This window comes from Eleutherodactylus coqui, chromosome 4 (genome assembly GCF_035609145.1).
Source record: "Eleutherodactylus coqui strain aEleCoq1 chromosome 4, aEleCoq1.hap1, whole genome shotgun sequence".
NCBI lineage: Eukaryota > Metazoa > Chordata > Amphibia > Anura > Eleutherodactylidae > Eleutherodactylus > Eleutherodactylus coqui.
In genome coordinates, this window is record NC_089840.1 from 225,755,673 (window position 1) to 225,780,743 (window position 25,071).

The 25,071-nt window shown below is 42.9% G+C and overlaps 1 protein-coding gene across 6 annotated transcripts in view; it reads right to left on the reverse strand.

Annotated features, from left to right (window-relative positions):
- ANK3 (ankyrin 3) overlaps nt 1-25,071 on the reverse strand; it is a 331,375-nt gene that overhangs the window by 232,987 nt on the left and 73,317 nt on the right. For all 6 annotated transcript variants that reach the window (XM_066600799.1, XM_066600801.1, XM_066600798.1 and 3 more), the window contains exons 2-3: nt 3,468-3,572; nt 1,177-1,275 (exon numbers count right to left, since the gene is read on the reverse strand). In XM_066600799.1, coding sequence (XP_066456896.1) covers nt 1,177-1,275; nt 3,468-3,572 — 204 coding nt within the window. The remainder of the gene's footprint in view (nt 1-1,176; nt 1,276-3,467; nt 3,573-25,071) is intronic.

A 25,071-nucleotide genomic window follows, 5' to 3' on the forward strand; every position in this document is an offset into this window, starting at 1 on the left:
AACACTATCCAGAAAGACTGATGTCTTCTATGGGCCAAAACTCATTTAAAATGGGAAACCGCAGCCGTGGCTACTGGCCGCACTGCTGGAGCCTAGGGAAGGAAGCGGGTGCTTAGCGCAGCATTGTTTCTGCAGCTCTCATTGAAGAGAATGGGAACTATGGAAATAGTGTAGCATAGCGCGCTCCGCTATTTCCATAACGCTCATTTACTTCAATGAGAGAGTTACGGAAACGGTGTTGTGCTAAGAATTCGGGTCTTTCAGATAGGTGATCGGAACAGAGCTTTTGGGGTTTCCCATCTCAGCCATGAATAGCCTATATGGGAATACCTCTTTAATTTAAGATAGAAGATTAAACAGTTTATAGAGCTAATAAATTACATTACATATGTGTAATATATGTAGAACGTCAAGGAAGTACATTTAAGAGACGTAGATGCATGGATACAGCACTACATGAAAATACTGCATTAGTTTCTACTGCCACAGTGCTGAGGAATTTTACCATTATTTCAGGTTGCCCCCTTATGACACTGCTCATAGGAAATAGCATTTAGTTTCAGCTGATCGTTGAATAGAGAGGACATTGCACTGCACTAATTAAAGAGGGTTTTCCCGGTAGCGCCCGCTGTCAATGCCAGGATACACCTGGCTCAGGAGCAGAAGTGGCTGCTCTGTCCCCTGTGTAGTGGCCAGTGCTTGTAATTGCAGGTGCAGCTCCCATTTTAAAGAGCGTTGAGCCTGCATTAACTAGCCTCGGGCGCTACTCAAGGGTCAGAGGAGTGGCTTCTTCTGCAACCTTAGTGTATCCCGACTGACAGCAGGTGCTGCCTGAAAAACCCCTTTAACCCTTTCCAATCCACTGTCTGATCTCTGAAGGCATTATGATTTAAGGCTGTACAGCTCCGATGTTGGAAGACGTCCGTCGAGGTTCTCTTACTTAATATTGGCAGCCTCTCTGCTGTCGGAGCCTATCCAACGTGCCAACTAATGCAGTATTGGCTTTAGCCAGCATATAACGCTGTTGTATAAGAAGAAGAAGAGTTAACCCCCTAGGAAAACCAGGATACAAATTGGATTGGAAAGGGTTAAGGGTGAGATGTGCAGCACAATGCTTTGTCAAGAGGGTTTGTAAAATAATGTCATGAACATATGAATCGGATGTGAGCCACAAACCTTGGTTGCTGCATCCACATCAACACCTCGTTGGATGAGCTCTGAGACTATTTCTACATGTCCTTCTTTGGATGCAAGATGGAGAGCATTCAACCCATTCTGGGAACGAGAAAAACACAACATTAATGATCATGTGTATAATAACAACAAATTTGTGAACCCATCTTCATTTATTTTCATATAGATCCATACTCCTCCTCTTAGGCCTATGCTCATTCTTCAACACCGTCAACCACTCCCCATCTATTATAAATCCCATAGTCATTTCAGATTTCACACTCTTCAATATCCTCACAAGTCCCCAACCTAACATTTAAAGGGGTTGTCCAAGATAAATCACCTTTATAAAAGCAGGTGCCATGTGGAAAACATAATGAAAAGCTCATACTGACCTCTCTGCACGAATCACCCACCACCGTTTCCCCCGTGACATATTGTTTACAGGCTGCAGTGACATAAACCTGCTGCAGCCAATGACAGAGCTCAGTGATGATCACTGAACTCTGTCATTGGTTGCAGCAGCCATTAAAATGATGTCAGGAAGACCAGGAGCCATTGGTGGAAATCTTGCGGGGAGTAAGCACAGGCGAGTATGAGTTCTTTATTACATTCTCCACATGGGGGGGCCTGTTTTTATAAAGCTTTTATGCAGACAACCCCTTTAATGTCTCCTAGATGCACACAACCTTTTAAACTTGCTTTATATTGGTCGTTGTTCCCCAAGGCTTCATCCTGCTATTCTCTATTTAGTGACTAATTTTACTGTGAATGAAATTCTATAACCCAAAGATTTATTTTACTATTTTCTGAATTAAAAGCCTTTGTAAACCTGCGATATAGACATATTGAAGGATAGCTTTAGAATGGGTTGACGAGCAATGCTGCCACAAAGTTACACAATGAAGGAGCCTTGGACCTTTACAAAGCTTCCAAACTCCTCTAACATATACAGACTGAGTTAAGTAAGAAATCTGAAGTAACTAAATCAGCTAAAACTTAAAGGGCTGTTCAGCTGTAAACTATTAATCGCCTATTCTTAGGATAGGCAACCAATAGTAAATTGACGTGGATCAGCCGCCGGGCCCCCTGATTATCAGCTGTTCACCAGGCAGATGCACTCATTCACGGAGTTCATTTCTGCCAGAAGCATACAGCTCTGTTTTCTCTGTAGTGACGTAGCTTGGCATGACAATAATGGGACCTTTGCCTGTAATACCAAGTCTAGCCACTGCAGATGGAATGGAGCTGTCTGCTTCCTGCCAAAATCAGCTCAGTATGCAAGTGCACCAGCCAAACAAACAGCTTATTGGGGGGGGGGGGGGGAGTGGGAACCTCGGATGCAGACCTCGCCAATCTACTATTCATGGCCTATCTTAAGACTAGGCCATCAATACTTGACAACTAGACAACCCCTTTAAAGTGATTGATGCAGTTCAAGCTCTGCGTTTCCCACAATAGGGGGACCTGTCCTTTAATAGAAATGCTGAATTTTCAAGCTAAACATCATAACTAGAGTTGAGCAAACATACTCTGCTGAGCTTGATGCTCATTCGAGTATTAGCGTACTCGATGGTGCTCGTTACTCGAACGAGCATCAAACCGTGTTCGACCCCGCCCCAGTTTTTGGCTCCTCCCCCGCATTGACGTGCCTGTTTTGGCCCCTCCCCGCCGCAGTGCGCGTCACTGGCAAATTTTTTGTCTGGCAGGGGAGAGGGAGAGAGAGAGAGAAAGAGAGAGAAAGAAAGAGAAAGAGAGGGGGGGAGAGAGGGAGAGAGAGGGAGAGGGAGAGAGAGGGAGAGGGAGAGAGAGGGAGAGAGCGAGAGAGGGAGAGAGCGAGAGAGGGAGAGAGCGGGAGAGGGAGAGAGAGGGAGAGGGAGAGAGAGGGAGAGGGAGAGAGAGGGAGAGGGGGAGAGGGGGAGGGGGAGAGGGGGAGAGAGAGAGGGGGAGAGAGAGAGGGGGAGAGAGAGAGGGGGAGACAGAGGGGGAGACAGAGGGGGAGAGGGAGAGGGAGATAAAGGGAGAGGGAGAGGGAGATAAAGGGAGAGGGAGAGGGAGATAAAGGGAGAGGGAGAGGGAGAGAGAGAGAGAGAGAGAGAAAATGCTCGAGTCTCCCATTGTAATCAATGGGGTTCGTTACTCGAGCAGAGCTCTCGAATTTTACGAAAAGCTCGACTCGAATAACGCGGACCCGAGCATTTGGGTGCTCGCTCATCTCTAATCGTAACCCAACCAATAATTTATGCTGTAAGCAATGAAGGATAAAAATGTAATGTTCCACTCTAATTGTTTACCTGATTGCAGACGTTGATATCGACACCATTTTTCAAATAGTCTAAAGCCTTTTCTAAGTTACCGGCTCTGGCAGCTCTCAGGTAACTTGCACTTGTGTCAGACTGCTGCAAGACAGAAAATAATACCGTCAGTTTATAAAGCAGATACCTCAAAATACTATGATAGAGCCAACAGAAAACTCTCAAGAAAAGTCCCGAACTAAACACAAACACAAAATATGCTATTTTTATACCAGAATTTGGAAATGGTGGAATTAAAAGTTCATTAATCAGCACATGGCTGCATAAACAGTGAGGATCTGCACATCTGCCTCTCTGATAAGGTCCACAGTACTGCTAAGAAGGAGATAGAAAGTGCATGCTTTGCTATAAGGTTATGGTTACAATTAGAGATGAGCGAGCATACTCGTTAAGGCGATTTACTTGAGAGAGCATCGCCTTTTTCGAGTACCTGCTGGCTCAACCCTGAAGAGATCTCTCTCTCTCCCTCCCGATTCCCTCCGCAATCCCCTGCTCACCCCCGCAGCCCCCCTGAATCTTCAGGGACGAGCCAGCAGGTACTCAAAAAAGGCGATGCTCTCTCGAGTAAATCGCCTTAACGAGTATGCTCGCTCATCTCTAGTTAAAATCATAAGACAATTTATTGAATTGGGTGTTTCTTAGACCAGTCTTATCTGAAGTGCGCTATACAAGCCTCTTAATAAATTTGGCACATCTTTGGCTATCCGTGCACCAATTTCTGGAACAAATAATAATTAGTCTCCGCTGCTTTCATTAAGCTCATCCCACTTTTTCTTTTTGAAAGTGGCAAAGAGCAGCATAAAGTCTAAAAGTTGCAAATCTTTATGGCAGAAAAGAAGTGCACTAAGATTTCTGACATTTTGACACTAGGAACTGGAGCAAGTGGCAAAATGAATTCATCCCCTGGTTTTATAATTTAACCCCTTCAGTGGCAGGTTTATTATTACCATGTCAGCGCAGCAAGCCCCGGAGGTTTTCCTGAGGTAATTCGAAGTGGCAAAGGTGTACAGAAGCACAATAACTATGTGTCCTGGCCAGCATTTCAGCACTAGAGTTGTCTACGGAAATCTTCCGGGGTTTAACTGCATGGTCAGTGCAGCAAGCCCCGGAAATTTTCCGGGTGTGCCACTAAAGGGGTTAATAGATTGTTTTAAAAGCCTATATTTTTTAACTGGAAAAACACACAGGAGGAATTTATCAAGGCGGTTGCTCCAGTTTTCTGATGAGTGTTAAAAAAACCTCACCAGAATTGTGGCAAAATTAGCAATTCAATTTTACACCACACTCAGTAATTCTCATAAAAGTGGGTCGGGCTTGGGAAATAACAAGTCAGCTCACAGATGGTGTAAATTTAATTTTCAGGCGAATGGACAGGCAAAAGATGTACCAAATTTATTGATACATGCACCTCTTAATAAATTAGGTACACCTTTCTCTAGTTCACTTTAGATTAGGACAGACATAAGAAACCTATGTCTTGATAAATCTGGCCCATAGTCTGATGACTTTATGGACCTTTTGAACCCCCTTTTACCTAATGTCACCTTAGGACTAATAGGTACAGTCATTGGCGTAACTATAGGGGATGTGGTTGTACCCAGGAGCAGGAGCCTGAGGCAGCCCATAAGGCCTCTCTTCTCCAGGGAGCCCAGTATATGAATAAAGCACTATATTTGGGGGCCCTGGTTTTGCATTGGGGCCCAGAAGCTTCAAGTTACACCTCTGCGTTTAAGAGGCTAAGAGAACTTGGCAGGGCCCCAAGATAAACTTTTACACTTGGGCGCATGAGCCTCTAGCTACGCCCCTGGGTACAGTAGATCATGTAATAATATCACATAACTTTTTTAAGCAATGCCACCATATACTGTATAGCAACATCAGCAAGCTATTATACAAAGGATGCACGACCATTCAGAAATTTGTTGGAACATGAGTTGTCTATAAAGAGAAAATATTTGAAGCCCAATGTACGTGGCCATGTGAAATATCTGCATTGGATCCATATTACAACACACACAAAGGCAAGTGAAGTAACTGGTTGGAATTTAGGAGAAATGGTGTAATACGTTAAAAAATGCTAGAAATATTCACAGTAGACTTAGCGTAAGGGCCCTTTTACATGGGACGATGATAGTTCAGATTCTCGCTGGATTGCGGAAATATGAACGGTTATCATTCAGTGTAAATGCATCCACAAACTGAATGATGAACGATAATTCATTCGCCATTCATTTTACGCACACATAAAAACTGAACAATGTTCAGCCTGTGTAAACAGGCAGTCGTTCATCTATGAACCACAGCCTGTTTAATGCGAATAGAGGTGGGCAGGCCAGAACGATCTCCGGCCCACTCTGCCTCCATTCACTGAGCATTGATCACTGTTGTGTAAAAGTGTAGGAACAATTATCTCTGGGACGACTGTTGGGCTCATAAGTGCCTGACAATTTTCCAGTGTAGAAGCGCCCTAGAAGTTGATTCACATTTACATTTAGGTCTCTGTTTTCCTGCTCAATCATGGCAGCAGGAAAACGGAAACCCTACAGACAATGCATCCATCCTGTGATGGACCCAAACAGCACTGGTTAGACCCCAGTAACTATAATGGGGTCCTTCCGACTTCCATCATGCATTTTCCCAGACTAAACAGTGCAGTATGCTACACTACTTTGTATGGGGTTTTGCCAAGGAGCTGCACCGAAGGCCTTGAAAGCAGATATGAGCAAAGCCTAAAATATAAACTGGAACCCCTAAAGATGCTTACATCCCAGTATCCAACACTAACCCTTAATCTTGATTACATCTTGTTTTGCAGTTTTGGTAACTTTTTTCATAGTATGTTTTTGACAATTGTCCCCTTTGATAGCTGTATTACATAGATATATTTCCAAATGTCTCTACAACCTATGTGTTCTCTTCTTGACAACCATCCACTATAAATAACTAGCGGGTACCATAAAATGCAATCCTACTTTAGCTACTGCATTATCACAAGTGATAACGACATCAAAGGTTCAACACGTCCTCCCACTCTATCATCATCATAAAGCTTATATACACATTATCCATGGTTGTGTTGCTGCTGCCTCTTACATAGATGTTTTTGTAAACAGCGAGCGGACTGCGACAGACGTCATGGATCCAGTTTGCACGCATCTACCCCTTCTAAATAAGGTAATTGTTTCAAAAACAAATGCTCAGCATTGTTCGCATCCTGCTTTGGGACAGAGGCCAATGCACTTTGTTGCTCAGCACAGACAGAATATACTAGAGGTTAGCAGTAAATGAACGACTAAAAAGCACCCTATATCTGCATCATGTGCCTGGAAAAAAACATTAAAATATTGTTCATCTTCATCCCATTATCACTCGTATCATTGTAAACCCACAAATTGGTATCTAATCTGTGAGATTAAATTATAATTCTCATCACTCTAATACACTGATAATGATTAGTCTAATGGTCTAATTATGCACTCAAATTATAATTTACGTTGGAAGCTAACGAAAATAGTGTGTGGTAACATGTTAGCCAGAAAACGCTATCTGATGTTAAATACTCTTGTATAAAAAGCACAGACGTGTTATAAGAGGTGATACCTTTGTTGGCTACAAGAAAAGTTAGATTTCCAAGTTTTGGAGCACACAGGTCTCTTGATCAGGCAAATATAGGAGTTATCTGCCCGATGAAGGGGCGTATCTGCCCTGAAATTTTGAAATATACATGTTCTGGTTAGCCAATAAAGTCATCGCCTCTTATAATATGTTTGTGTTTTGTTTTTTTTAATAAGAGAATATGACATCACACTGGAAGCTAAAAATTCATACAGCTCTGAGGTCTCTGCCTTAATTTGTTTTATGTCATAAGTAGAGATGAGCGAGCACCCAAATGCTCGGGTCCACGTTATTCGAGTCGAGCTTTTCATAAAATTCAAGAGCTCTATTCGAGTAAAGAACCCCATTGACTACAATGGGAGACTTGAGCATTTTTGTATGTGGAACGCAGGGTCACGAGCTTTTTTTTTTTCTCTTTCTCTCTTTCTCTTTCTTTCTCTCTCTCTCCCTCTCTCTCCCTCTCTCTCCCCCTCTCTCCCCCTCTCTCCCCCTCTCTCTCCCCCTCTCTCTCCCCCTCTCTCTCCCCCTCTCTCTCCCCCTCTCTCCCCCTCTCTCCCCTCTCTCCCCCCCTCTCTCCCCCTCTCTCCCCTCTCTCCCCTCCCTCCCCTCCCTCCCCTCCCTCTCCCCCTCTTCCCCTTCCCCTCTCTCTCCTCCCTGCCAGACCAAAAATTTTCAAATGATGCGCGCTGCGTCGCGGCGGGGCCAAAAACAGGCACGTCACAGCGGGGAGGAGCCAAAAGCTGGAGCGAGGTCGAAAGCGATTTGATGCTCGTTCAAGTAACGAGCACCATCGAGTACGCTAATGCTCGAACGAGTATCAAGCTCGCCAGAGTACGTTCGCTCAACTCTAGTCATAGGCCTTCAAAGGTATAGCAAAACATTATGAAGTAGAAGAAATAACGCCTACCACTCATATTTAAAGTTATTGAGATTTCCCCTCCATCTTCTGTGTCATTTTTGCCAAAAATCATGAGTGACCAAAAATATTTACAGACAATTTACCAGAAAACACAGGAATAAAGTGATATGTGTCTATAGCTCCGAATATGAACACAATGGGAACATTTCCTGTGGACTGTCGAATAATCAGAATCGTGATCCCAATAACCTATACAAGCACTCCAACCTCTAAAATAAAATATATATTTAATTTACTTTTTGGGACGGTAGCCAGAAGCCGTCTATTTCTCTACCTCACAATGGTAGACTCCAGCCCCGGAGGTAACATTGAAACTTCATTCTTTATTAGTAAACAGGTTTTGTTCACGAACATTGTGTCTCATTATAACGTATTCACAAGCATTGTGCCTCATATATCCCATTATAATCTACCTACGCACATTGTGCCTTACACCTCATTATAACCTGCTGACGAACATTGTGTTCCCCATTTCATCATGATCTGTCCATGAGCATTGTGACTTCCACGTCATAACATTGTGTCTCATACCTCACCGTAATGTGTCTGCCAATATGGTGCCAAATACCTCATTCTAGCCATATATCACTTGTTTTCTTGCAGTGTCCATTGCATCTATATTTATAGATTTTCTTTGATCATAGGTTCTTATGTTTATTAGTATTTGCTGCATATCTCGCTGTTCCGGCTTCTCTTTGCTTCCTTGTCCCTGTGTTCCGTCTTTCCCTCTTCTCTTTTCACCCATAACTAATATTTATTTTTTCTGTGCAACACCTCTGTTACGATTAAGGACTTGAACCAAATCATTTTGCATCCTCAAAAATTCTGGAAAATTATGCTATGTCTTATTTTCAGGGTATGTCTTATTTTCAGGGAAACAGGGTACTATTGGCTATAATTCTTTTGTCATTGTAATGGTACAGTAGGGAGAATCTTGCGGGTTCATTCCCCACTTGGTTAAGGTAGCCGGCTCAAGGTTGCTTCCATCCTTCCGAGGTCGGTAAAGTGAGTACCCAGCTTGTTGTGGGTAAAAGATGACCGGGGGATGCAATGACAAACCACCTCGCAAAAACAGTCTGCCGCGAAAACGTCACGGTGTGGCGGGGCCTTTACCTTTACCTTACCTACAATTCTTTTGTCATTGCAATGGTGCAGTAGGGGGGAATGATGCCACTACTGCACTTAAAAAATAAACCGAAATATCAAGGTCATGCAGTGGTTAAATGAAGGAAAATCTACAGGAAGCCATATACTAGTTGTAAATCATTCTTAACCACTATAATGCAATCTATAGAACTTGCTGCTCCTCAAGTTACCTCCTTAAGTGACACTTGAAAATTAAGATTGCTACAGACTGAATTTGGGGAGTAATGGTGCCACTTCAACAGGCCCTAACATGACCTTTGGCGAATAAGTCTCTAGAGATCTTAATTCATATATATCAGGGAAACATTAACAGCCAATATAAACGTGGAGAATGAAAAAGTCTTACTTTTGTATTCATTTAAGCCATCATTTTACTTTTATATGTTGCCAAAATAAACAAAAGCGCGCACTCCTCTGTACATAATGCCGTATCCACCGCTAAGAATGAGAAGTAGTCAATAGTTTATGGAAATAAGAACACTTGGATCATTTTCCAAGGTTGTATGAATGATCCAGGAGCCTAAATCCAAGCAATTCGTTCCACTTTGGCTTTTGTGGATGTTTACGAAATCTCTTTTCATAGCAACCAGAAACAATACTAGCAAATGTTGTTTTAGGAAAGCAGACGTCATTTACTGTTTATATGTACAGGATTGAATCAGGAGGCATCCAGTATCATTAGGATATCCACCGATTGTAACAACAAGGAAAAATCAGGTAGAATACTATAGCTGACAACACTATTCTACCTGCTCCAAAAATAGTTAAAGCATAACTAGGTTTTCAAGTGACTTTTCAGAATAAACTGCCACATAGATACATGCATAACAACACTATGTACGGCCAGTGTATGACTTGTATCCTGCATTCTCCCACTCTGCTAGCTGTCTATCCAGTTTTCAGTTGTCTGTGAGCTGATGGGAGGAGTCCGCTGTTATGTTGTGTTCTATACACTGAACACAGAGAAAACAGCAGATTATGCTCACTACCTGTAGCACACAAAAATAAATAACATCAGCATGAAGGACACTAGGGAAGTACTGAGCAGTGTAGATGTGATTACAGTAACCATAACACAGCAAATAACTCACCAATTAGCTACAACAGCATCTGTGTGAGTCTCTCTCTTTCTAGCAACTGTCTCCCCTCCATCCACCTCTCTATAGCCTTCTATGGGAAACATGAGTGATGACCCTCCTTCACTTCCTGTTCTTCGTCCTGTCATTTCTGTTACTAGACAATAGGCAGTGGACAGCAAATTAGAATGAAGACTTCTAGTGGCCAGCACTTTAGAGTGATTCTTCAGCCCAAAAATCTAATTTAAAGCAAAGTGATTTGAACTTTTGCTAGTTATCCCATAACCACAAACTAAAAAGGAAGCAACCATTTAACTTATGGTAGCTGATGTGATTCGGTATCTGAAATTTCCATCAAATAAAGTAGATCGATGCTAGCATGACAAAGAGTTATAAAGATTTTCCGGTACTTTCATGATGTCATCTGATCCAATTTCTCTAAATACAAAGCTTCCACACAAGGATGTCTTACGTAGGTGCTTTTACCGTTTAAGTGACTTTAGAATGGCCTTGAATAGCAACACCCAGAATTCACAACAGTTAAAAGGACATTTATCTCATCATCCCTGGGTCTGGCATAAGAACAAAATGTTGCTCTGCCAGCAGTCTGGCAGCAAGTGCCTCTCTGCTGTACTCCAAATTTATTGAGAGGAGCTCTGGGCATAGAATATATATGTTGAGGAATGACGACTTACTGATCAGATTTTCTTTGACTTCATTTCCAGCCATCGTTTCTATCATCTACAGCTAAATTACAATAACCAGGTAGACATTAAGATTTCAGTTCAGATAACTTATGGTATTTATATTTATTGAGGATCCTGTAAGGAGACCTCAGATTTTAGATTTTAAGGCTGTTTGGAGGGGTCATTGGTTCATTGGCAAGAGAATACACTGTGAACAAACACTTTATTGGAAACATCGGCCCTTTCACGATTGGAGCTTCCCTGGATAGAAATTAGATCCTTGACCCTAGAGTGCAACATTAGAGCAAGCTTTCACAGGAACACTGTCAGTGTGAATCCACATTACAATTGGAAAATCAAGTTATCTAAGTGACTTTTCATAAGGCACAGGCATCGCTGCTAGACTAGTGGAGGCCAGGATTTCAAAAACTGCCAAACCTTTGGGGTTTTCTAATGCAACGGTGCTGAGAGTATACAGAGAATGGGGTGTTCCAATTAAAACATCCCTAGTACCCTAATTGTTTGTTCTTCTCGAATGAATTGTCGATAGAGATATTGGAGAACATTTGGAAAGTTGAGGTACTTTTATATGGGCCAATAGCTCAAGTGACTATCATTTCAAGAAGTGATAACTGGCATCTGCTGTCGCGTATAAACACAGGACCCAACAAGGCAAGTGTTGCTTGGTTTTTAGCTGACCTAAAAACCAAGTGAATATCGGCCCGTGTAAACAGGCAGTCCTTCATTTATGAACGACTGCCTGTTTACTCTGAATGGAGGTGGGTGGCCGAGATCTCCAGAGAACTCTGCCTCCATACAGTGAGCAATTATCACTCTGTTGGGTAAACTTCTAAACCATGAGATTAAAACCTCTGATAAATGAAGTGGACAACTTTGATTAACTTGCGACAATGGCACCCATCACAGGGTAGAATATATTATACAGTGAGTGAACAATTAGTTCTGAAGAGTTGATGTGATGTGTTGGGTAAGTGTAAAGGCCTGAGCGACTTTGACAAGGGCAAAACTGGGTAGGTGACTGGATCAGAGTATCTCCAAAATCATGAGTCTTGAGGGGTGTTCCCAGTATGCAGTAGTTAGTATCTACCAAAAGTGTAAGACTCATCTCACACAACCGGACTTGAATTGTGGATTCCACGAGCGATTAATACGTAGATCAATCAAATGCAGTGACTTATGCAGTTCCAATCGCAGTAACGTGTTGAAATTGTGTAATCTGTGAGCGGAAAGTAAAATGCAGCATGTTCTATTTTACCGCGGATATTCACGACATAGAGCCCACTGTTCTTTATGGTTGCGGATATACCCACAACCCATTCGCATGTGTGTAAGAACGCGATCATGCGCAATACAATTTCGCGGATGTATGCACGATCACAGCTGGGCTCACAGCAGTAATCTGTTTATGGCTGTGAGAGCCCGGCCTCAGAAAGGACATTTGGTTAACCGGCGATAGGGTCATGTGTGCCCAAGGCTTATTTATGCATGGAGGGAGCAAAGCCTACTCTATATGGATTGTAAAGTAGTTGTTTCCATGATATCTTCCACATTTGTTTAGTCTATTTTGCCTTCCCTCTCTATTGCTCTTTCTTCTCATAAAGACACACTCAAACTCTCTTGGAAATCTTCTTCAGGTTCATCAGCTATAGTTCACTACTTTCTCCACCAACACTCAACAAAGTAGTTGGCCATTATAGTCTGTAGGACTCCTATAACAACTACTATGCTTGCTACTGAGCTAGTTACACTCCTGATCTTCAGCTATAGTGACAAATACACAGTAGTTGTACCATAATGGATATGGCCATGTTTCCCCGAAAATAATACCCTGTCTTATGTAGATTTTTGCATCAAATGAAGCACTAGGTCTTATTTCCAGGGAATGTCTTATTATACTTGCATAGCAGGCTCAATCCGGGGCCTCCCGATGCTCTCTGGAGCTGCAGCGTGGAGCTGCAGCTCCAACAGAAGATCGCTTCCTGGTCACAGGAATCATAAATCCCGCCTCTAGAAAGTGATGTCTGTGATTGGTTCTTGAACGTTGCTCAGCCAAACAATGCAGTGCTCGGTGAACGAATCACAGCCATCGCGTTGTGAAGGCGGGATTTATAAATTGGCTGAGCCGTGTCATTGATTGGCCAATTCATAAATACCAGCTCCACAATGCGATTTTTGTGATTGGTTCTCAAGCACTGCATTGATTGTCTGATCAGTGCTAGAGAACGAATCACAGCAATTGCATTGGTTCATCGAGCGCTGCATTAATTGGCTGAGCAGCGCTCAAGAACCAATCACAGTTATCACTTTCTGGAGGCGGGATTTATAAATCCAATAACCAGAAAGCGATCTTCTTTGGGCCACCGTGACTAGAGCAAGCACGCTGGACCCCTGGTGAGCAGCGGGAGGACCCAGACTGAGCCTGCTAGGTAATGTATTACTTTTTTTTCTTCTTTTAAAGTAATGCAGCTAGGGCTTATTTTTGGGGTAGGGCTAATATTTTAAGCCTCCCCGAAAATCCCAAAAAAATCAGGGTAGAGCTTATTTTTGGGGTAAGTCTTATTTTCAGGGAAACCGACTGGTTTGGATTCATTCACACTTCTGCATTAATGGTGAAGACCATATAATACTTAACAAAAACAGAAGCAAATTCCCCAAGAGGCAGCAAGAAAACTTTCTTAAAGTCAAAGTTTACCTGTTTTTTATTCAGATGGGATCTGCTCCCGTTTTAGTCCTCACGAGGTCATATGGAGATGTGAATGCAGCTTTATTATGGAAATTTCTTCAGTTGCAGCTTTTTACTTCTCTGTGGGCCCTAAAATTTATTGTGTTACTATACTGTAGATTACACTTTATGCTCTGTTTACATTGAGCATGGAGCCTGTTCCATCTGGTTTCTGTCGCTCGTTGACTGATGGTGTCTGCTGAGCTTTTCTTTTCTTGTTAAGGACCGAAACCTAATAGCCTTATTAGAAGTCTAAGTTATACCTTATACAGTATACGGATTCTGTCAGGTACGTCATTTGTTCCTGTTATAAGGGAAGTCATGACACCAGTGTGAACAGAACTTTGCACTTAAACTAATCTATTCTGTAGCTTTGCTAAAACCCTTCTGTGACTTACAATGAATGTATAAATCCCATTGAGATGTATACTGTAATAGACAGAAGCAGTCACATTTCAGAGTGGATGACCTTAGCAATGACTTTCTTTTCCTTTTATGTTCCCGCAGTCTAAAAATGTACAATACCAAGGAACATCAACACTGTAGCGTCATGGCGAACGCTATGCCTGACATGAATCAGGAAGGAACGGGGCATGATACGCACCAATTATTTGAAGATGTCACCTCAGCTATGTCAGGACTAAACGTGCACAGATGGTGGAGACATTATTCGTAAAGTGGGTCAGACGAAAAGACTGACTTTCTTTTGTTAAGCAAATTTAACTGCAGTATGGTGTCATATGGTGCTGCACAAGCCGCAGAAGTTAACATCTGTATTTACAGTTGCCAAGAGCCTTTCTTCCTCAAGAAGAGTTCAGCTAAATCGTATGTTTACCGAAAGGTAGAAAGCAAGGAACCGCAAAACACAGCTTGTCCTATACAAGTGCTTAAAGGGGTTGTCCCGCGAAACAAAGTGGGGGTATACACTTCTGTATGGCCATATTAATGCACTTTGTAATGTACATTGTGCATTAATTATGAGCCATACAGAAGTTATTCACTTACCTGCTCCGTTGCTAGCGTCCCCGTCTCCATGGTGCCGTCTAATTTTCAGCGTCTAATCGCCGGATTAGACGCGCTTGCGCAGTCCGGTCTTCTTTCTTCTGAATGGGGCCGCTCGTGCCAGAGAGCGGCTCCTCGTAGCTCCGCCCCGTCACGTGTGCCGATTCCAGCCAATCAGGAGGCTGGAATCGGCAATGGACCGCACAGAAGACCTGCGGTCCACCGAGGGTGAAGATCCCGGCGGCCATCTTCGCAAGGTAAGTAAGAAGTCACCGGAGCGCGGGGATTCGGGTAAGTACTATCCGTTTTTTTTTTTTCAACACATGCATCGGGTTTGTCTCGCGCCGAACGGGGGGGCTATTGGAAAAAAAAAAAAAAAACCCGTTTCGGCGCGGGACAACCCCTTTAATGGCTACACATTGACTCACAGGTCAATATGAACTTAATATGTTGTATGCCGTCCTTCCGCCTGTCTGCTGCACATTGGAGACTCATCTCTGTTATATTGTAACATCTTTTTAATTGTAATGAATAAAATATAGAAAAGTTGCTTTATGAAAGCTTTGCGTGCTGACTAGAGATGAGCGAGCGTACTCGGTTCTGGGTGTTTTTGGACCCGAGCACCGCTTTTTCCGAGTAACTGACTACTCGGACGAAAAGATTCGGGGGGCGCCGGGGGTGTGCGGGGGGTTGCAGAGGGGAGTGGAGGGGGGAGAGAGAGAGCGCTCCCCCCTGTTCCCCACTGCTACTCCCCGCTCCACCACGCCGCCCCCCGAATCTTTTCGTCCGAGTAGTCAGTTACTCGGAAAAAGTGGTGCTCGGGTCCAAAAACACCCGAACCGAGTACGTTCGCTCATCTCTAGTGCTGACCTATTATTTTATATTGACTTACAGGGTGTATTCACGCTGAGCGAGAGCGAGTCGTATTGCTGCGAGAGAAAAATTGCCCATGTAAATACACTAATTAGAAGTTGGTTAAATTTTCGTGTCATTTTTGTGCGCCTAGCAATGCACAAAACGCGCCGATTTTCTCACCGTGTAAATACACCTTAGGCGGCTTTACATGGAACAATTATTGTCCAAATCATCACTCTATTAAGAAATGCAAGCGATTGTTGTTCCATGTAAGCATGGCCACCCATGGGGTGACAATTCATACACTAGTTGCTTCATTTCAGCTGACCAAAAAATTGTCGCTGGCCATATTCTGTAGTTTTTGCTTAGTATTCCCATTTTTTTAAAAAAACAACTTTTTTTCAGATAATATATCTACACAAGGGCCTGATTTTTGTGGGATGGGATGTATTTTTCAATAGTACCCTATAATGTATCAGAAGAGTTTTAAAAATTTCCAAGTGTGGTGAAATTTGAAAAAAAACCCCACCATTTTGGAAGCATTTTTACGGCATTCATGGTTAGTAAAAATGACATGTTGGCTATATTCTGTGGGTCAGTAGGGTTACCGCGATACCAAATTTGTAAACTTTTTTTTATATATTAGTAATATGTAAAAAAAATATTTAAAAAATTGCTTTCTGCACCGATATTTTGACCCCCATAACTTTTTTAATTTTTCGTCAATAAGTCCATGTGAGGGCATGTTTTTGCAAGGGCGACCTACAGTTTGTATTTGATAGACTTAGGACTTTTTGAACACTTTTTATTCAGAGTGACCCAAAAAGTACAATTCTGTCATAGCGTATTTTTGTTAACCATGCAGGATTATTAATGTTATATTTTAATGAATTGGACCTTTACCGTTACAGATTTCAATAAACAGCCAATAGCCCGCTGTGTATGGAGAAGCTTTGGCCCCCAAGGACAGCTATAGACATCCTAACTGTACAAGGTATATATATAGCGATATGTGTGATGGGAAGGGGTTGATTATCATCTATTGTAAAGAGGCAATGGTTTGTCTTTAGAGATGAGCGAGCACCAAAATGCTCGAGTGCTCGTTACTCGAGTCGAACTTCCCGTGATGCTCGAGGGTTCGTTTTGAGTAACGAACCCCATTAAAGTCAATGGGCGACCCGAGCATTTTTGTATATCGCCGATGCTCGCTAAGGTTTTAATTTGTGAAAATCTGGGAAATTCACGAAAGTGATGGGAACGACACAGAAACGGATAGGGCAGGCGAGGGGCTACATGCTGTGCTGCATCTCAAGTTCCCAGGTCCCACTATTAAGCCACAATAGCGACAAGACAGCTGTGGCAGAGAAGAACGATGTTAGCCCATTGAATTCAATGGAGCCGGCAATACAGCCGGCTCCATTGAAAGCAATGGGCTGCCGGTGAGCGGGGGATACATTTTCGGGAAGGGCTTAAAAATATAAGCCCTTACCTGAAAATCATCCTAAAATGTGTAAAAAAAAAAAATATATATATATATATATATATATATATATATATATATATATACTCACCCGGTCCCGGGAGACGGAGTTCAGCGGCGGCCGGCGGCAGTTCTCTGAACTGCTCTCTGTAGTATTCAGCAGCCGGGGATTTAAAATCCCTGCCTGCTGAATGAGCTGCTTCTGATTGGTCACAGCCTGACCAATCAGAGGCAGCTCTCACTCACACCCATTCATGAATTCATGAATGGGTGTGAGTGAGTGCTGCCTCTGATTGGCTCAGCGCAGGGACCAATCAGGGGCAGCTCTCACTCACACCCATTCATGAATTCATGAATGGGTGTGTGTGAGAGCTGCCTCTGATAGGTGAGACTGTGACCCATCAGAGGCAGCTCATTCAGCAGGCAGGGGTTTTAAATCCCCAACTGCTGAATACTACAGAGAGCAGTTTAGGAGAACTGCCGGCCAGACGCGGCTGAACTCCGGCTGCAGCGGAAAGGTGAGTATGCATTTTTTTTTTTACACATTTCTGGATGAATTGCAGGGAAGGGCTTATATATTTAAGCCCTTCCCGAAAAATTCAACCCGCGATCGCCCGCAGCGCATTGCTTTCAATGGAGCCATCTGTATTGCCGGCTCCATTGAATTCAATGGGCTAACATCGTTCTTCTCTGCCACAGCTGTTACAGATATGGCAGAGGAGAACGATCTTTATGCTGACATATATTTTTTTACACATTTTAGGATGATTTTCAGGTAAGGGCTTATATTTTTAAGCCCTTCCCGAAAATTCATCCCGCGCTCGCTGGCAGCCCATTGCTTTCAATGGAGCCAGCTGTATTGCCGGCTCCATTGAATTCTATGGTCAGTGCTCGTTTAATCGAGACGAGTACCGCGTGGTGCTCGTCTCGAGTAACGAGCATCTCGAGCACCCTAATACTCGAACGAGCATCAAGCTCGGACGAGTATGCTCGCTCATCTCTATTTGTCTTTCAATAACTTTTGCAAGGAGGTAAGTGCTTCAACGACCACGAACATGCCCAACATTCACTCTGTGTAAACGGATACAAATAACAATCATTCGTACTCTAAAGACTCGCTGTAGCGACTATTCAATTGATAGTTATCTCATGTAAACCTGCCCTTATGCTGGTAAAAAAAACTCCATTTTCCACTATAATTATTCATTAAAAGGTTGGTATAATTATTTACATAACGGGTTATTGCCATCTCAACGAGTCATCCCCTATCCACAGGGAATATGTAGGCAATTGTCACTTTGGCTGAAGATCAGAAGTGTAACTGGCTCAGTAGCAAGCATAGTAGTCGTTATGGGGGTCCACAGGAGAGGGGATAACGTGCTGATTGCTGGCGGTCCTGAGATTTCAGTAGCGGTAATGTCCCAAAGTGAGGGCAAGAGAGGCCACATATGCGTGCTTCAATGGGCCTGCTGGAGATAGCACTTCTATTGAGGTGAATGGAGCAAAGGCACATGCATTAGAGCACCGGTGAACATGCACGTCCTCCTTCACCATTACTTTGTTGCGGGAGGGTTGTGTCCCAACGCAGATTTAGAAAGAAGATGAGTAAGGTAATCACAACAGGAAAACAGTTAAGGCCTCCTGCCCATGGTTGGGTCGGATTCCGACTGCAAAATCTGGCAGCGGAATCAGACCCGGCACCCCCCAGATACCCCATACTCACTTCTCCGGTTCCGCTGCGAACGACTTAGCATTCGCAGTGCAGTGCAGAGCATGATGCGCCGGCACTGGCCTGTGACGCGATTTCCAGCGATACTTCCGCAGTTCTCACAGTGGAAGTATCATGGGACGGACGGCTTCCATTGACTGCAATGAAAGCCATCCATGCGATTTTACGTACGGATTAGAACATGCTGCGGTTCTCCCTGCAAGCGGGAAATCACAGTTGTTTTCCACTCGTGGGCAGGGGAGAATCATTTACCATTGCACGTCTATGGACGGACATAACGGCGGGCGTCTGCCTGCGAATTCCGCAGCGATAATCCGGCCATGGGCATTCGGCCTAAGGCTGCTGTGACACCTGCGTTAGGGAACAGTTCAGGGTTTCCATCTTTCTGCTCAGTTTTTGTAGGAGAGAAGCTGAAACAAAACGGAAAAAAATCAATCCGGTTTGTTTTTTTCTGTTTATTTGGGGTTAAAAAAAAACCAAAAAACGAAGTGAATGGAGAGGCTTCTGCTTGGTACCATTCCATCAATGCTGTATTCTCCCAACTTTCTGTTGCAGAGACAAGGAAACCTTGAAATGATTCCTACCGCTGGTGCGAAAGTAGCCTTTTACAGTAGAATCGCCAGCTCTATATGCACAATACAGCCAGATCCCACCTCTGGATTCAAGACCCCATGGCCCCAGTGGGCTGCGCTATGCTGTTTCCACAACTGCATTGTACACAGGAGTATTCCCATCAAGGCCATGATTGGCTGAAATAGTAAGTACCCCTTTAACAAAAACTCAAGCAGTAATGATGTCAGACGTATGGCTTTATATGGGATGCAGGCTGTTCCACTATGGAAATTTGTGGAATCATGCAGAATGTCATTTATAAGTGCTGAAAAGGGACAATACAGCTCAAACTGTATCAAAGTTTCAATAATGTCAGACATAAAAGAAACTGCAATGATTTTTTACTGCGTCTTATCAGCATAAATAAGACTTTAACCTAATTATGGGATCCAGATATAAGCTACAGCACGAAAGAGTGCAAAGAACAAACAAGTATTCCTCTATTACAAAGGAGAACTGCAGTGACTGCATCAGCAGTTGTCCCCCACATAAGGAGGTACGAGCAGTGCTGCTGCCATCTTTTTACCTTTAAATATAGGCAAATATTTGATACCACATCGGACTATATGAACTCAGTTACCAAACATATTATTATGCAAATGTGATGACTATATGACCTTCAGACTGATGATAACAGGATGCATCATATACGGAATTACAAGCACATTCCTACAGAACAGTTATTTCATTGTGTCATGTGAATGGCATTTTATAGCAGCTTGAACTAAGCTACAGTTATCACAGATGCCCCAAGCACTTGTGTTACCTCAAATAAAGTGTGACATGTCCACACCCCACAAAAAAACACCCAAAACACTCATTTTACAGGGTTTGAAAGTGCCAATACACAAGATACCCAACGCATATTTGAACTATTGATACTTGTCTAAAGAGGCAGAGTAATGGTGCCCCCAGTACTGACCCCAATAGAAAGTGTCCCAGTGTCTCCTTTAGTGCCCAGAATATTAATAGTGACTCTCTTGTTGTCCCCAGTAGTAATAGTGTCCCCATTAGTTGCCCCAGTGGTAGGAGTGTCCCTGTTAGTGGCCCCAGTAGCAATACTGCCCCCGCTAGTGGCCCCAGTAGTAATAGTGACCCTGATAGTGGCCCCAGTAGTATTAGTAACCCCTATAGTGGCCCCAGTAGTATTAGTGACCCCCATAGGGGCCCAGTAGTAATAGTGACCCCCGCAGTAGCCCCACCAGTAACAGTGACCCCCATAGTGGCCCCAGTAGTAATAGTGACCACCACAGTGCAGAACCGCAGACACCGGGAAGGGTTGGGGGGGCCACAGACAGATTACAGCAGTGGCATCCGCGGAACCAGAGCTGCAGACAGACAGAGTGAGTTAAAATGCCTGACAATATTGGATTGCTGCCTGGCCAACTCGCAGATGACAATTTTTTTTTACTGGCCATTAATATGGCTGGCAAAAAAATAAAAACCGACCTTAATTACCTGCCGCTTAATTAATCCCTCTGAAGTGCTGCAGGCTGCTGCCTGAAGCAGCAGGCTCAGCTCGCCTCTAGCTATCATTGATTCCACACTTCTCAGACTTTCTCCAGGTTTTGAGGTAACCAGCAGCATGGTTCATAATGTTAAAAAAGTCACAAATCCATCAAAGTGGAGCGTATTATCCTACAGTGTTGATCCAGAATAAGGCAACAACAATACCCTATGAGGCAGAAATATATTGGATAAAATCCCTCCTGACTCTAAATATGGTAATTAGATCCTTGGATTAATGACCCAATTAAAAGCAATCTACTATAGGTCGCTAGTAATATGCGTTAACCTACAGTTTGCCTCTTCCAAAGTAATTCACTGAATCAATTATCCTTTACAAAATCCAGGGGGCAAAAAAGCCATTGGAAAACAAAAAAAGAAGAAAAAAACATTCCTTCCTCTGCAGGACATCCTCGAAAAGAGACAAGGCTACATGTGGGTAGATCTAAGCCCAGCCTGGGTGTTCTGGGAGGTCTATTAGCATTTGGGAGTTCATACATAGTGCTTTTCAAGGCATGAAAATCTGCGCTCTTTTTGCTGTGCTTTTTGAGTGTTGCTGCAGATTTTACCCATTGCATTGAAATGAATGAAATTGGACTTGAAAGTCTGCGGTACTTCACCACCAATAAGGGAAAATCGTCAGTATGCCCAAAATTCCCTGTAAAAAAATGTTACAAGGTGAATAAATGAAGTTTGTTAAAAACCTCCTAATCTTAAATTGTACTGTACTCTGCAATGGAAATTCAAACGCAGATTGCACAACTGAAACTCAGCAACATATATGCATTCTGGTAAATACATTTAGGGTGAGGAGTAATTAAGAGAAATCAAGACCTCTAGAGATCTTAGTCAAATATTTCTACATGTTCCATAGATTTGTATGGAGCACAGCGACTCCTCCTCCCCACGAATCTGCTGGAGGAACAGGACGCTCGGGTCCTCTGTACTAGTGGATCAGTTATAATAGTTGTCAGGTAATTCAATGAGGATAAACTCAATTTTGGTGATTTAATTATGTTATACAAATAATTTGGGTTGTTAGATGGCCTTACTGTACTAGGAGAAGAATGAAAGATGTAGTTCATTACTAGAACCAGTTTTCATGAACGGAATGTAAAATAATCAACATCAAGTTTGCAACGCAAGACATTGGAAAACCATTCACTCTAATAAAAAGCTTTGAAGTCTTCATTTCCCAACAATTCACACTACAATTCACTACTAATGGTTGAGATCGCCATACTGGTATCATAAATCAACTTGAACAGTGTAGAGTAGCAAGACCTAGGATGCTGTTTTTGTAAAATCAGACAACACCTTATAGCAGTATCAGAGCTGGGAGAATGTTCCTTCTTAACGATGAAGTTAACCTCTAAGTCCCTTTTACGTGAGCCGATGGTTGGGCACAAATATTATCATCAGCCTGTATGAATATGTCTGCAATTAGTCAATAAAAAGCCAATACTAGCTCATTGGCTGATCAGATTTTTTCTTGTGTTGATCAATAAATGTGGATTTAAAGGAAACTTATCCCCACCGAACAGGACATCCATCTTCTGATTCTGTCCACTGGTGAAGTATACATGCGGTCTGAAAATCAGACTCTTTTCAGACTGCTGTGTGCACTTCAATAGAAGTCTATGGGAGAGCACCCACTCAGCAGTCTGAAAAGAATCAGATTTTCAGACTGTGCACGGACTTCACTGGTGGACAAAACGGGAACCTATAAAAATACTTTGTTTATAGTGCTGCGTTTAAATTGAAAAAAAAAAATGCAAAAACAAATGTAACACACTAACAATCTCCAGTAAAATAACTAGTTAAGGACTGCCTCACTGGTTACATACAAGAAATAGTCATAGACGGGTTATGGGAATAAATACATGTGAGCCATTGTCCTCTGCAATAGAAGTGCTGTAGAATATTTACTAGAATAAGTGAAATACATCGTCAAAACATCAAATTAGAACAACCAGCCCCAAAGCAGTGCTGTCCTTAGATCACTGTGACAAGGGATAGCCCATACAGTAGACCAGCTCGAAGCGGAGCACGCGTTCTAAGTACTGCAGACGTTTTGGGAAGTGTCCAGGCTGCCTCTACAGTTAGTGCTGCCGTAGGCACTTGCACCATAAAGTGAAGCATGCTTATGCCCCACTTCCACACACTAATCCTCCAGTATGTGAAGCAACTACATAATGGTTATTAATACCAAGTAAAAAAATTAAAATACTAAAACAAAAAAATATAATTACCTTAATTATCAGGCAGGTTGGACCCCGCACGCAGGATTCCAATAGCAGAGTTCAACTCGGTGCTTGGTCGGTGACCCCCATGTACCTCTCTGCTGTCTTCTCCTCTGCTGCTGATGTGCCTGGCTGGCGCACATGTGCAGTACAGAGGACGCCGTGCTGTCACAATAATGGCCATGGGACGGACAGCTTTCATTGACTTTAATGGAAGCCGGCAATGCGTAGCCCGCTCAAAATCGCAGCATGCTGCAATTTCTCCCCTATGAGTGGAAAATCACAATCGATTTCCACTTGTGGGCAGGAAATTACGTATTATCATAACATGCTATAGGCTGGATTTGCTGCAGAATCTGGAGGCGGAATCCTGCTCTGGATTTCGCAATGCAAATCCGCCCATGTGCAGGAGGCCTTATACGGTAGACTAATTTATAGCTTTCCACATAATTATGCTGCCTAAGGTCTCCTACCCACTTGCGTTTTTTTTAACGCTGCTATATCGCTGCGTTTTTTTTATGCGATTGTCAATGGGACTTTCTAATGTTAAAGACGCATCGCGAGTTTGTGATTCTGCGATTTTTGTGCGATGCGTTTTTAACATTAGAAAGTCTCGTTGACAATTGTGTTAAAAAAAACGCAAGTGGGTAGGAGCCCTTAGGCCTGTGCCACGTTTGCTAGTATAACAAATAAAATTCGAGAGATGACCTTTTCAATTTATAGCAGAGCTGGGCGGTTTAGCTGCAAAATAAAATCTCAATTTGAAAAAAAAAATCTCTTCTCGATTTTCTCTTTTGGTTGCTAAACAAGCTAAAAAATACCAAGATATTTTTGTTGTTACATAAGGGAATCGCATACACAGCAATTCTTTAAAGTGACCCTCCGATCCTGGAGAAACAAAGATGGCCACAGCAGCTTCTCTGACTACCTGATGCACACTGTGTATTGGTAGTCTAAGGATTTGACTGGTCAGTGTGGATCACATGAGCAGCACTGTTCAATCCAAACAGGTGTAGTGTTTTAGAATAGTGATACATACTAATGCGTAGTGTACATCAGGAAGTCAGAGAAGCAGGTGTGGCTATCCTCGTTTCTGGAACGGAGGGTTGCATTAATATATAAAGATTATCAGAAGTGAATGGGACAAATCTGACAATTAGTACTTAAGAAGAAAATGCTGTGTATCTGATTCTTTATGTGAAAGAATGGGGTATGAACTTTCGTTATATACGCATGAAGAATGGGATTCCACATGCTCAGCATATGCCCAAACCCTATAAGAGCCGTCATATACTGTCCTCCCCCCAGTCATCACAGCTGTCATATTCTGTCCTCCCCCCAGTCATCACAGTCGTCATATACTGTCCTCCCCCCAGTCATCACAGCCGTCATATACTGTCCATCAAAAACATTACTCACCTATCCACAGAATAGAAGGTCAATATTTGATCGCCAAGGGTCCAACAGGGGATCAGGAGAACGGAGCACCCTAGAATGCCCCAGATGAATAAAGCAATGGTGTACAAGCATAAACATCATTCCATTTACTGTCTATAGAGATAACAAGCAGTGCACTTGGCTATCTCCCCGAGTCCCCCAGAGGTGAATGGAGCAGTGGTCACGCTTGCGCACTGCTGGCTCAATTCTGCCATAGGGCTTTGGGGTTCTCTGTTCTCCTAATCCCTCGAGTTCACAGTGATCGAACCTTCAGCAATCAAATATTTATCAGCTATGCTGTAGATAGGTGATAAATGTTTTTGGTGAAATAACCCCTGTAACTCCCTGAGAACCAGAGATTTTTCATCTTTTGCCATTTCTGTTTTTTCATCCCGGCCTTCTAAGAGTCGTAACCTTAGTTTTGTATCGTTGTAGCTACAAGAGGGCTTGTTTTTTGCAGTTGTATTTTTTAATGTTACCATATAATTCACAAAAAGGGTGTTTTTTGTAGGATTAAATTGAAAGAAAAGCAAT